We start from the raw sequence: 14,034 nt of genomic DNA, 5'->3' as shown, positions 1-14,034 counted from the left end.
TATTAAGAATAATACAAAATTTTGTCTTTGTGGTATTTAACTGAAGAGATCGAGATGAGACAGACAGGAATAATGAAGAATCAGGGCACCCCACCAAGTCTGAGGAGGCTGATTTAGGTTGCATCTTCAGGCACTGTAAAGGTATGTAGGCCAAGGTAATTCTAGGTAATTCACTACAAACTCTGTGCTGCAACAACCAGCCAAAACCACTCATCACCTGTCACCTGCTTTTGATCTGAGATCTCTCAAGACACCTGTCTGAAGTAACTTTCCTCTTTTGTGATACTTCTGACCTTTGCTTGCAAAGTATCCACTGTAGGAAACTGGGATGAAATATAATTTGGTTTGGGGATGTGTTTGAAGGAGAAGGAAATATCTCCTATGTCAAAGTAAAATTTTCAGGAATTGCCTCAGTGCTCTGGACTTTTGGATTAATGCAGAGAACTTGACACCTGTGCCTGTAGGTATTGGCTGGCTGTTGGTGAGAAAATCGTAAAGCAGCAGGGATCTTCTGAATCTTTTCTCCATTTGCTATAACAGAGACATTCGTTCCCATGATCTCTTTTGGTTAAATAGTTCTTCCATTTACTTTTATGTGTACAGGATGGTTTATAAAAAAACAACTTGTTGTTCACAATCTTCATAGAATGGGAAATATGCAAGGCATTACTTTTGGATCTTTCCTCTTCTTTCTATACTGTTTGGAACAGAAAGGTTGCTAGGGCAACATGTCAAAGGAGTCATGATTATTTCTGCTATGATTTGTATGTATGTATATATTGTGGAAGAGCAGTAAACCCCCTTTTTGACACGAATTTGGCTTAATTTTCTTATTGCTGGCTCGTAAGCGATGAGCCAGCTGGTTAATGTGTTTAATTTCCTTTTGTCTTTTTGTTCTTAAAAGTTTGCAAAAATGTACAAAAACCCAGTAAAAATGGCTGATTTTGCAAACCACGGCAAAAATTTGTTCTGAGGATTTTCTCCAGGGAAACACTGAAACATTTCTGTATAGTTTATATCCTTCAACATACACTGTGGGCAGATTAATATGTTTTTTTCCATCTGTAATATTCTTTTGATGAGAAATTACTTCTGTTCTCTTTGATAAGGAGGTTTTAATCTGTTGGCCACAACATCAGATCAAAGATAAAACAGGTCTTCCTTTCGCTGTTTTATTTAGCTTACTGTATACATTGGAAATTTGAAATGCGGTGGCTAAAACACTGCAGCAGCTGACCACAGAGGTACTTTGCTTCAGATGTTATGAATTAAAAACTGACAGCTTTTTAAATTGGCTTGCTCACTGCAACCAGTGAGTAAACTGTGCTCCTTGTTGGTCAGTCTTTCCCATTTTTGTTGCAGTGGGAGTCTTCTCCCTGACAATCCCCTTTTCCTGCAGAGGAATCCTCAGTCTGGGAGGCCAGGAGAGCTATTCTGCTGGAAGTGGTAGATGCATTCAAGGCCATGGTTTGCTGTGGGAATCTCAGCTGCCTTTGAACTCAGGAAACTTGGAAAAGCTGGGGATCAAATAGAGATGAGAAAACTGGCTTTGGGCATGCTGAATGCTCTGCTCACCACCTCATCACTGACATCGTTTAATTGCTGCCCACCCTCTGTGCCTCTGTGGCTGAATGGTATTTGGTGTCCTAGTGATGCTTTGGGGTAGTTTTGCAGCGTGCAGAAATCCTCTGCTTTACCTGCAGCCAGAAGAAATTTGGCAAATAATTCTAGTTTCCCCAAGGACTTGATTTTTTTTCTTTCTGCTTCTAGGTGTCAGTCTGTCTCTCCACCGCCTCTTTTGTCCCCGCGAAGAAGCCCAGCCTATCCTCTCAGCGATAGTGAGGACTCTTGCCGCTCTACTCGGCTCACCAAAGTCTCCAACTCCAGGCTGCGCCTCAAGGACTGGAGCAGCCACACGTCTACGCTGCGAAGCACCTCCACAAGCCCATCAGACACCGACTCCCCGAGCCACCCTCTCAAAGCCATCAGTGTGGGCGCTTTGGATAAAAGGCTGTCTGTGTTCAAGGCCGAGGACCAAAAGGGGAGTCCAAAGGAGGCTCAAGATGGGGAAGCAATAGGGAGCCATCTGCTCACCCGGAGCACTCTGTCCTTGGGCACCGCCACCAACTTGAGGAACCTCTCCCTCAGCCGGGCAAGTGTCCGCTCCCAGGTGCTGGACATCAGGCAGAAGATCACAGAATGGGAGTGCCGCCAGGAGCCATCCCCCAGAATGAGCATGTGTGTGGACAAGAGGGATGCTGGGGAGAGGTCAGGCAGTGAGAGCTGCCCCAGCGTGCTGACCTCTCCCTGCAGTGAGAAGACATTTGATTTCAAAGGGCTCAGAAGAATGAGCAGAACATTTTCTGAGTGCTCTTACCCGGAAACAGAGGAGGAGGAACTGCTGGACAGGGATTCCTGCCATCGGTTCGAAAAGAGACCAGGCAGGAGTGAGCCTCCTTCTGCTGCTTTCCTCAAGGGCCACATGAGGAAAGAGTCCTCTGCTGTGCTCAACAGAATACAGAAGATTGAGCAGGTGCTGAAAGAGCAGCCTGGCAGAGGCCTCCCCCAGTTACCAAGTAGCTGTTACAGTGTTGACAAAGGGAGGAAAAAGTCGGTGACTCTCAGTACTGTGGAGGGACTGAGTGAAGCCCTAAGTGATAGCAAAGGAGGGAGTGTTATTTTGGGGAGTGAACCAGAAACACCTACTGAGGCTGAGAAAAGCAGTAAGACAAAACAGGGGATTACTGCAAACTTGGCTGGCCCTAAACTGCTCCTTGAAAGCCCAGCTAACACTGCGGTGAATCCTGTCCCCAAGCCCAAACGCACCTTTGAATATGAAGCAGACAAAAACCACAAAAGTAAACCAAGCAATGGCCTACCTCCATCTCTGACACCTGCTGCTCCTCCTCCCCTCCCGTCCACCCCTGCACCCCCTGTGACCAGAAGGCAGAAGAAAGAGTCGCGCTTTCACAGAAAATCCCAGAATAGGTAAAATTCAAGGCAGTGTATTGTGCTCAATCTTCAAATAAATAAATCTGCTGTATTTTTTTAGTAAGAGTATTTTAAATTCTCCCTCTAATGCAATGGTTTTGACCTGAGAAATACATGCAAGACAAGTATTTTTTCCTCTGGACTGCACTGATGGGATGCACTGGTACAATACTTTTATGTGGCTACAATTTTGGAGTTCTCCAACCTGCATTCCTTGACCCCTGGAAAAGGCTCTAGGTCATGTGTGCTAAAGATTATCTCACTCATTTTGGCACATAAGCCCTTACCTGAGATTTTTAAAGGAACGTAATTTCATTATCTTCTTGTAGCGGGACCATAGCTGATCTGTCTGCCTGTTCACTGCAAAACATACCTGCAGAGGGTTTGTGTTTCCAAAGCTTGTTGCCAAAGCACTTGTGTCAGCTTCATGCAATGTTGATGATTTTATTTAATTCAGTGCTTAGAAATGTCGTCCTAATTTACTACCAATAGCTGTAGAGGATTAATGCTGAGAAAAATGCTTCAGCATAGAAAGGCCTTTATATGCTTCCTGAGTTAATGATGAGCAGAGCATATGGCTACATTTCCCCAGCAGTCTGAGGAGCTTGGCTTAATTGCATGATTCCCCTTGACATTTTGGAAATGGTACAACTCATTCTACTCACTGCTTAGAAAATTGTAGGCTTAGTTGCGGTTAAGGATTCAAAGTTGACCTATCTGTGCATGTGTACAGTACACACATACTCTTGGTATTTAGTGATGAGCTTTGCAAGTACCTGTTAAACAGCATCTCAAGTGCACACTATCAATTCAGTATCTGGTGCTTGATGTTGGTTCAATTAATTAAAAGTTTATGTCAGCAGAACCTGACCTGAGGTATGCTGAGGCAGGAAAAGGAGAGGAGGAGCCTTCAGACACTGTTCTTTACCTTCAAGAGACACTTGTTTCTAAAATGGATCAAACAGCTCTGCTGATGTGCGTTGTTTCTTTGGGAAAGGTCGTGGGGGGAAATGTAGAAAGCCAAGCTCTGATTAGTAGTGCTTATCTTTGAGTTCTGGCAATAATCTCAGAGGAAGTAAATCTAGTTTTTAAAAAGAATTTGTGAAATAAAGCTGAACTCATTTTGTTCAGCACAGCATCTCCAATGTACAAACTAATTTTTGAACGTTCTGCTCTAAATGATAGCTTTTATTAGAAAATTAAGGGGCAAGCGGTAAAATGGTCTGTGTGGTGGGTGGCGGAGAGGAATGAATAATGGGAGATTATTCTTGCACAGAATCACCATATGACCTGCTGCTGAGTGATCAAAGTCAGTCTCCAAGTACATACTCACACTGAGTTTGAGATCATACAAGTTGTCTGAGAGCCACAGTATTTCGTTACAATGAGTTTGTGAGGTGAAGTTTTGAAAATTCTTTCAAGGAGGGGTACAATTCATGCTTGCACCTACTGCAGGTTCAGTCCCCTATCATAGCAGAGATAGACAACAGCACAGTTCGGCAGTGGAGCCTCAGTCCTGGATGGGGCTAGGATGTACGAGCGCAAAACAAAAGCAATATTTATCAATATAAGTTGTGACCAGTGGAGCAGAAGTTGCAGGATTTACAGTGTATTACATGTACCTGATGATTCTTGCAAATCAGTTTGATGTTGAGGGTGGGTTTCCATTTGCTTGTAACAGCTTTACCCTACTGTAGTTTAGTGATTTCTCTGGGCTTGCCTCTGATTACTGATGATCTAAGTAAGTTTAAATCAATGTTCCAACATCACAGGTTTGCTGGCTGACTTCAAGGTTGGGTGGAAATCCTTTATAGACTCTGAACATCATTGACTTATCTACTGTCCTTCCTTTAGTTACAGTAAGGAGAATTCCAACATTTATTAAGAGCTTGAGACCATACGAGTCATCTAAGAATGATAGTATTTTGTTAATATTAGTTATTGAAATCTCAGTCTCTAAACTGTTCTCGTTTTGAGAACAGACATAATTCATTCTGTCTACAGCTTGTAACTCTGTATTTCAGGTTTGCACTCCCTGGAATGTTATGAGAATGGACTATGGATATCTATTCTTCTAATATTTTGGTTGAAAACACTAGTTTTCTTTGTGTTGGCTAATTCAACGTTATAGCAAAAGGGGGGTAGTCTCTTATATTTGCCTGCTAGCATACAGCCAGTGTGTATTCAGAGGACCTGGTGCCCATGGTAGCTTCTACGCTTCAGATTGGTGTGAGCTGGATATTCCCTAGTGGTTGGAGATCCTCTGGCACAGACACAGCACAGGAGAGGAGTGTCACAGGACAGGCTCAGGACGGATGCACCACAGATGACTGCTGGTCCACAAAACCATTCCCAATGCAGTGTCACTGCATCATAGCATTGCCTTGAAATCTATGAGATGTGGATATTTAACTACTTTAGAAAGTCTGATTTCATATATGAGTATATCTCCAGTGCCTAAGCATCTTTTATAACTGCCAGTAGGTGTGGAGGAGAGGATGTCTGGATCTGAAATGTGTGCTTGTTTCTGCCACAATCCTGATGTGCATAACATGGACCTGGATATTCTTAAGATTAGGGGAAGGAGAGAAAGGGGGCTCTTAAGCCTGTCCCAGACCCATAAGGCTGCTCCAGCAGACAAATAGGAAATGCTTCTGTCAAATGCAGTGTCTGTATGATAGTCACTGTATTGCCTGTAGGAGTACTCTTAAGCCAGTTAACAGGCTGAAGTGTGTGTCATGAGACTCTGCCACTGCCATACGGATATGCTGTCAACATATATTTTACTCCAGCTGGGGAGAAAAGGAAACAGGGTGGATGGCAGGTTCATCTAGTTTGTGTATCAGTGAGTGAAGTATGACCATCAGCACAGTCTCTGCAGGCCTTATAGTACCCTGGCATTTACACTTCAGTCTGAGCCCGTTTTTTCACGCCATTTCATCGTCACTACTAAATCAATCAAATGAATGCTAGCCTCTGTACAGCTGGCAATGCAATCCATGCACCTCCCAACTTCAGTGTAGGTGTTGCCTCAGACATCTGGGGAAACTGGAGAATGGGGAGGGTTTAGGCTCCTCATCCAGAGCTGCTGGGCAGCACTGGGACAGGTGTTGGTGAGAGACAGTGAATTGCCTCTGCTTCAAGTACCCAAGTGGGAGACAAGTTGTGTGGGTTCATCTAACCCAGCTGCCCCTCACCTTCCTGCCAGAAAGCCTGAACCTTCTGGCCCCCAGCCATCAGCCCGGGCTGGCCATCTACCCCAGAGAGTCTTAACTTCCTCCATGTTTTGTCCTTTGCTGCCAGCGCTTGATGCAGGGTATGCAAGGGAAATGTCTGACTTTCATATGAGTCTGTCTTTGGCATTTGTACCCTGACCTTTATGCAGGAACACTATCTGGAGGTTCAAGACATGTGAGTATTTTCAAACTAAGGGTTATGTTTCCCAGAGCAACCGATGGTGGAATGCTTTCCAGAGAAATGTCTTTTTCTTGAGGAGAGATGGCCACATGTTTCTGGGGCCCCTGGCAAGAGCAAAGCAATTTCTGATCTGAGGTCTGTGCTGCTAACTTACTCTGTAACCTTTGAAAAATATCCCATGCTTTCTTGGTTATTTTCTCCCTGTTTGCATAATGGGGATAACAATACTTCCAACCTCATAAAAGTGTCACAGATTGCTCTACTGAAGACTGCTGTGAGTACAGGACTTGAGGTCCTCTAAGAGTCCTTAAAGCATGATATGTGAATTTTTTTTTGGTCTTTTTATATACATTTCTTGTCAAACAAATGTTCAGCTGTTTGAGTCATTTTCCATTCTAGTTACTAATTACTTATTGTTTTAAACTTTAGAAAATCCTTTGAGTTTGAGGATGCGTCAAGTCTGCAATCCCTGTACCCTCCCTCCCCAAATGAAAATGGGACTGAGAGCCAACATAAATTCGGATCTAAGAGCACTTTAGAAGAAAATGCCTATGAAGATATTGTAGGTAAGAAGCTGTTGCAGTACACGGGCTCATAGCAGGATGTCGAGCAGTTGTGGTCAGCCTGTGTATTGTTCAACACATGTGCAAGAACCTTCAGTGCTGTTAGTAAAGAGAGATTAAATGGAGGGTAAATCGATTTGATGAATCAGTGCAAACATAAATCTAAGTCTGCATGCAGGAGGTCTTGATTCCTTCAGAAGACTTCATTGGGTGGTATTGGAAACAGACTGTTTGGTCAGCTTTTTGCCATGCTTTTCAAGAACCAAATTATTCTTTTTATCAGGGCCTTGTCTTGGAGCCTTGAGTGGTGTGAAAATGTAAAGAACTGAACTTGAAATAGGGTTTACAGAACTATCCAAAAGCAAGATTAACCTCACAGGCCTTCTGTGGTCAGCCTGAGCTTTTCAGGATTCCTGCATGGACTGCCTCAAAGCAGTTGCTTGTAGCATCGTTTCTGGTCTCCCCTAAGTCCAGTTGCTGGTTAAAGAAAAAATTAATTTCCTTTAGCTATACAACCATCAGGAATGTGCAACAAAAACACTGTTTTGATTAAGCTTCACAAGAAAAACATGTTTGTTTTGGTCTTAGAAGGAAATGTATGGTCTATGCATGCATTCTTTTAACATCAAAAAAGTTGTTATAATTACCGAAGATTGGGCAGCCCTTCAGGCAAAGATTTTCCACACATTGTTTTAACTCTTTCAGTCTTGTAATAATTCAACAGATACAAAGGGTATGTCATTTCATTTTGGACACTGAACCTTTATCTACTGAAAACTGGAAGGCTACCAAGATAGTCAGGGACCCTAGAGTACATGTCCTCTGAAGACACACTGACAAGCTGGGCTTGTTTAGTCTGGTAAAAAGGAGGACCAGAGGTACTCTAATACTGCTTACAAATGTTTGAAGGGCAAACAAAGATGATAGAGCAAAACTCTTCTTGGTTATATCAGTTGATACAGCAAGGGACGGTGGCCATGAATTGCAGCTTGGGGCTCTTTGTCCTTATACCCAAATTCTGTTTCTGGCTTGTCAGCCTTGGTGAAAACAGGAATTTACACTTTACATTTTCAGATGTACTCCCCCTCTATGCCACTCAAAAAATGCCTTCAGAACACAAAAAAATGCTGCTGTTCAGCATCTGTTAATAAAAAAGAGAACTTATGTAGATACTAAAAAGTTTTTTACTGTGTGTAGCTGTACGCTTCTACGGGAGAACTTATCTTGGGCCACGTATCTCCGGGACACAGGGCTCTACCCACCCTGGGGACAGTGATGCACAGACATCAATATGATGGATACAAAATGCCCGTTTATTTAGCTGCGTCACACGCTTATATAGCTCTTGCGCTTCCTGTTCCTGCCACTCCTATGGGGAGGAGTCTATCTTTCCGTCACATCCCGTGATCTTCCGGTCGCCGATCCCTGTCTATTCCCCTACACTGTGGAGAGCATATGTATATGATCCCCAGCCTTCTTCATGAACAGTCAGACCACTGTGCAATTCACACTTGAAAATGTATTGTGCGTCAATTACAGTGCTCATCTCTGCTCAGGACCTGTCAATGTGCCGCCAGATGTTAGGTGGTAATGCTTCTCTTCCTTGCTTCGGTTTGTTAAATATCAAAATAAAATGTGCAGAACTGGTAAGAAGCTTTCTTCAAATGAGAAGAAATCTTGGGTTCAGTAAAACAAACTCATAATGGGCTCTTCCAACTCATGGGAACTATAAACCAGCTCCCTGCAGATTATAATTTGGGCATTTTGGCAGGGCAGCGGGAAGAGAATGCAAAATTAAAGATCTGTGGACAAACACAGAACTTCATTGTTTTGTACTGCTTTTTTAACAACCTTTTTCCAAAGCACTTCATTCAATACAGGCAGTGCAGGGGGAATACCAAATCAGTATAATTCTTATTAACTGTCAAGCATGATTAAAGACAAGCCAAAGTAGTTTGATCTCTGGCTTTGAAGAAACTATTTTAGTTTTGTGTATCACATCTGCATAATTTATACCAGTAGTGCTAGACCCCAGTCTCTAAGTAGCACTTTTTTTACTCATGCAAACCAGGTGTCAGTAACAGTGAGTTTATTTTATAGATTTACATCTGCTTCATAGCTATAAAGGACTCTGTCACTGCTGCTTTGGGTTCCCTTTGCAAACAGTTGCCCTAGAGGTGGTCGTGGGTTTTTTTGTCTATACCTGATTGAATCTCCTGCCTCCCTAAAAGCCTGTAGGTAGTTAAAACATTGTCACTGTAGTAATAAACTTAATAAAGGGTTGTGTCCATCCCCCCAGATTAAAAGTTTTAATGCAAGTAAGTGTAGAAACACAAGGGAAAAAAGGCTGTGAATCTTGAGCAATGCTCTAAGCACCCTACGGTGAGACAGAACAATAATAAAAAAAATTCAGGTTGGAAGGGACTCTGGAACCAGCTGCTCCAACCTTTGCTCAAAGCAGGGCTAGTTTCAAAGTTAGATCAGGTTGCTCAGGGGTACATCTGGTTGAGTTTTCAAAATACTTTACGAGGATGGTTCCACTGCCTCTCTGTGCAGCCTGTGCCACTGCTTAACCTCCACTGTGAAGAATTTTTTCTTGATATCACTGTGAAGGAATTTTTTTTTCTACCCAGTCAGAATTCTCCTTGTTGCTATTTGTGACTGTTGTCTTTCATCCTTTCACTGTGCATCTCCAAGAAGCATCTGACTCCACCTTTTCCTTTCTAGGTAGTGGAAGGCAGCAGTTTGGTGTCCCCCCCCTCCCCCCGAATTCTCTAGGCTAAACAATCCCAGTTCTCTCTGCCTTTTCTCATTTGTGTTGTATGTTCCAGCCCCCAGCCATCTTAGTAGCCTTGCTCTAGACTATCTCCAGGCTGTTGAAGTCTCTCTGGTACTGTGAATGCTCCAGATATGGCCTTACAAGGGCCAAATAAAGGGGAATTACCACTTCCCATGACTTGCAGGCCACACTCTTGCTAATGCAGGCTGAGGCGTGGCTGGCCTTCCTTACCACAGTGTGTACTGTTGCAGGGTTATTCTGACCTATGTGTGGGACTATATTTATCTTTCCTAAACTCCCTGAAGTTCCTGTTGAGCCATTCCTTCAGTTTTCTTAGGTCCCCCAGGACAGAAGCCCAGCTCTTGTGTGTGTCATCGTGTCCCTCAGCCTGGTGCCCCTCAGCAGGACGTCTCTCCCTCATTGGAAAGCAGAGGAGAGCTGTGGATAAGTTGTGAACTATCTGTCAGAGGGTATCTTCTAAAAAGCATATTTCATATTAGATACCTACAAGATACTGTGTAGGGTACTGAGTGCTCTCATTCAGACTAGTGCAACGATCAAAATACAGCTTCTAAGCACGTAAGTGCTAAGACTAGAGTAATTGGGTTTTTTGGTTACTACATGACCTGCTTACATAGTAACCAAAAAACCATATGCATAAAGCAAATGCTTATAAAAAGTATATACACACTAAACCTTTGTCTTTCTCATGGTACCCTTACACTGTTTCTTTCTTTAATGACCAGGACAGTGATTAACTGCAATGGTTAGTTTATGTTATTTTGAGAGCTGACTTTTTTAAAAAATATGTTTTTAAGGTACACTAAAACCAGAAATGATTGTGCTTTGAAATCCAGTGACATCATGAACCAGATGCTTTGTTTAATTTTGTAATATTTTTGTACATTTTAATAGATGAAATATCTACATGTTAAATTCAAGACAGGTATTGGACTGGAACATAATGACCCATTCTGCATTAATCAAGAAGCAGTTGTGTAAAGGGGTGCACATTCCTAATATTAATCAGAGCTGTATTCCATGTGTAAGGAACCATGTGGACTTCATTCATCTTCTGTACTAGCACTCACAGGAATGCGGCAGTCATAGTAAATTTAACATTGTTTTGCTTCTTGTGGTTTTGAATGAGTCTTTAATCAGACCAAAATTGATGTGGCTTTATGAATCCAGTTGGGGAAGCCATGCTTGGCTTTGTGTGAATTCAAGAAACTGTCATAGTATTAAGAAATATCTGAGATGGTTGCTTCTGCTGTGTTTGTGGACAACAGTATTTCCTGTCATATTTACCATATGGTTTTGGTTTTCCAGTCTGTTCCCCTAAATGCAGTTGAGATACTTGTTATTTAAGGACTGGTGTCTCTGAGGCATTTTTCAACTGACATCTAGAAGAAAGCACTTGTTATCATCACCAAAAAAAGTTGAATGAGTAAAGTGAAGGCAAGGTTAAGGGTACAATATTAAGTTTAACTTGAGAAAATCTAGTAAAACCATGTAAATTATAGTTTGTCTTTGTAAGAGAAATTGCACTCACAATTCAGAAATCAAATATAGTGGAAGAAATCTTTGACTAGGCAAGACTTCTTACTCTGCTTGTAACCCATAAGAGCACTGGACACAGTACAACAGGTAGAGATTTCCTCTAAGAGATACATAGATGTGTAGGAGACCCATTGCTTAGCTGGGATGTGCATGTTGCTTCATGGATTGAGAATGTTTAATCTGATGTCACACAACTCCATTTGCTCTGACAAAGCAAGAGCCACTTGCTCCTATAGCTGCCTGACCCTCATTTAAAACACATTTTTTTCCTAAAAACATGGAAAGTGATTAAAATGCTTTTCCACCCTGAAAATCTGTGATTAGCAGGGTTTCTTGATTCCCTGCTGTTTTTGAAGTCATATGTGGACTATTCAGCTAATAGCTCAGGTGTATGAGTATCAGATTATTCATCTTCTGATGGGTATAGACTCTTACTTGTGCAATAAGAAGAGCAGTTTGTATAAGAATGGGAGACCTCTACTGCAGAGAGGTCTTGCCCCAGTAAGGTTCCCATTCTGCCTGACTGGCTCACGTGCAAGACTGGCGCATGCTCACTAAACTACAACGGTCCAAAGCACTCTTAGAACTCTGTTAACTAATGTGAAAGACAATGTTAATGAATTAACCTCTTTTAGAGTCCCCAGCTGGGATTAGGCTGTACTTTTCTTTGGGACAAGACTGGCTTGACTTTGTAGCCAGAGCTCTTTTGGGTGGTCACTGTGCTGGGTTGCAGTGGACAAACCCATGTTCTGTCTGGCTTGGCCACATGCATTAGTGTGTGCCTGGCAGTTTGGGGTCACATTAGCTCTTCCTCTGCATTGATTGGCAGGCGTCCTGCTAGGCCTTTTCCCAGTGCATAGGTCTGCCAGAATTGCTCCAGGGCTTGAAATCCATCTTTTAGTTTATTCCCCTCCATCAAATTCCTGTGAGGAGGAACATAGGTGTCAGCTACTGCTCTGGGGAAGTTTTGGTGTTTCACTAGCAGCAGAGTGCCTAGGAACACAAAGTCTGTGGACACCAGCATATGCCTGTTACATATAGCCAGGCCTGGTCTATGCCAGAAGTTAGGCAGCATGTCAAAGGCATGATAGGTATCAGTGCCAAACCTTGTTAAAGCTGCTTGGTGGCAGGTCCCAGTGCTGTGTATATCACCTAGCCTATATATATAGCCTATGTATATATATAGCCTATGTATATAGCCTATGTATATAGTCTAGTGATCTACTATTAACCTTGTGGTTAATATAGTCAGCAGCATGGGGCTCCTTTGTTCGTTAAATGCAGGTATTTTTCCAACTGACATTTTTCAGTATACTGTGGAAGATGAAGTCCATCAGATACCCACTGGCTGAGGAAATGGTCTTCTCAAGGAGACTCCAGTGGTTGGAATGTGAACCCAGGCAGATGGATTAGCTGTTAAAGAGGGACAGATAACCTGGGGAAGAGAAGGATAGTCAAAAGCATATGGTTCAGGTAACTGGCACAAATTCCTATGAAAAAATCTTTCCTCCAGTCAATACCACAGTTATTATGCAAAGTTAAAAGTTGGAAGCATTTTTATTTTAAAGCTGGGATTCAGCAATTGAGTTCTGGTTCTAAAAGAGCACAGGCCTTTGGATCTGGGATTTTGATACTGTCCGCGGTGGTAGAGGCCACCTTGAAAGCTTGCCTTGGAAGTCAGTTATGTCTCCTCCTCATTTCTCCCTATTTCCACATTACAGTTTCTCTGTGGTCCATTGAGGAGACTAGAGTCAGTCACACATTCTGGATGGGGTTACAGACTTCTTCCCAGCTCAGAAATAAATGTTCAGAGGCAGAGCATGGGTTCAGGCCCATCTCTGGTTTTATTTATGTTTATTGAGAAGTAATTAATGAAGCCAGTCAGAATGTTCTTCTGGAGCCTGTGAAGCTCTCAGTCAGCAGAGTCAGATCATTTCAGATCAGCTTTAAATAAAAGATGATAGTTAAATTGTGTGGGAAATCTGTCTGGAAGGAGGAAAGCAAGAAAAGGAGGCAAACAGCAGAACTGAGATTGTTGAAGGAGAAGGAGCTGCTGACAGCTGCTGTGTCTACTTTGAAAGCTAGAGCTGAAACAATCTAGAAAGTAAAGCAATGTCCCAGAAACATTGCTGTGGGATCTCTAAAACCAGGATGAATTTCTGAATGGGATCTTGCTGGGGGGCTCCCACTGGGAGCATTCTGCAATCCATGGTCCTGGGGCAGCTGTCCTCCTGGGAGGAGTTTCTCATGCACACTTCTGCTCTCTGGACCTGTTCAGTGCCACGTTTAGGAGATTTTGAGCCATTTCAATAGCTGGATACTTCTCTTGACAAATATTTTTTGCACCTTAAGAGGAGTTAGACTGATAATAGCACAGATACCACTTGTGCTTCTGGAGATACATGATTGAACCTTGTTACAGTTGACACTCAAGGTGACTGAAAGTGAAACAGTGTGGTTACACACAATTGTTTAGCTGTTTTCCTCTGTCAAGTTGAGTATCTCACTCAGTTTGGGGAGAATCAGCTTCTTGTTTACTTCTGCACTATAACAAGGCAACTAGCTCTGGGTTTGCATGGGCCTTCTTTACAGTCAGAGGGCTGAGCGAAAAAGAAATCATCATAAAGCCCCAAACCAGTCAGATTGGTACCAGGCCTAGAAAAGTTGGGTTTTTTTATATACACATAAGTCTTGTATATAGGTTTCTGATAATCACTCAGGGAA

The 14,034-nt window shown here is 42.6% G+C and overlaps 1 protein-coding gene across 6 annotated transcripts in view; it reads left to right on the top strand.

Annotated features, from left to right (window-relative positions):
* DENND2B (DENN domain containing 2B) overlaps positions 1-14,034 on the top strand; it is a 184,687-nt gene that overhangs the window by 110,151 nt on the left and 60,502 nt on the right. For 3 of the 6 annotated variants that reach the window (XM_064452668.1, XM_064452669.1, XM_064452670.1), the window contains 2 exons: positions 1,771-2,988; positions 6,838-6,974. The exons of 2 other annotated variants lie outside the window; for them this stretch is intronic. In XM_064452668.1, the coding sequence (XP_064308738.1) occupies positions 1,771-2,988; positions 6,838-6,974 (1,355 nt within the window). The remainder of the gene's footprint in view (positions 1-1,770; positions 2,989-6,837; positions 6,975-14,034) is intronic. One more of the 6 variants, XM_064452671.1, reaches the window with a different exon arrangement.

Source organism: Phalacrocorax carbo, chromosome 5, assembly GCF_963921805.1.
Source record: "Phalacrocorax carbo chromosome 5, bPhaCar2.1, whole genome shotgun sequence".
Lineage (NCBI taxonomy): Eukaryota > Metazoa > Chordata > Aves > Suliformes > Phalacrocoracidae > Phalacrocorax > Phalacrocorax carbo.
Note: the sequence above shows the minus strand (reverse complement) of the source record. Positions and strands in the feature narration are given on the sequence as shown.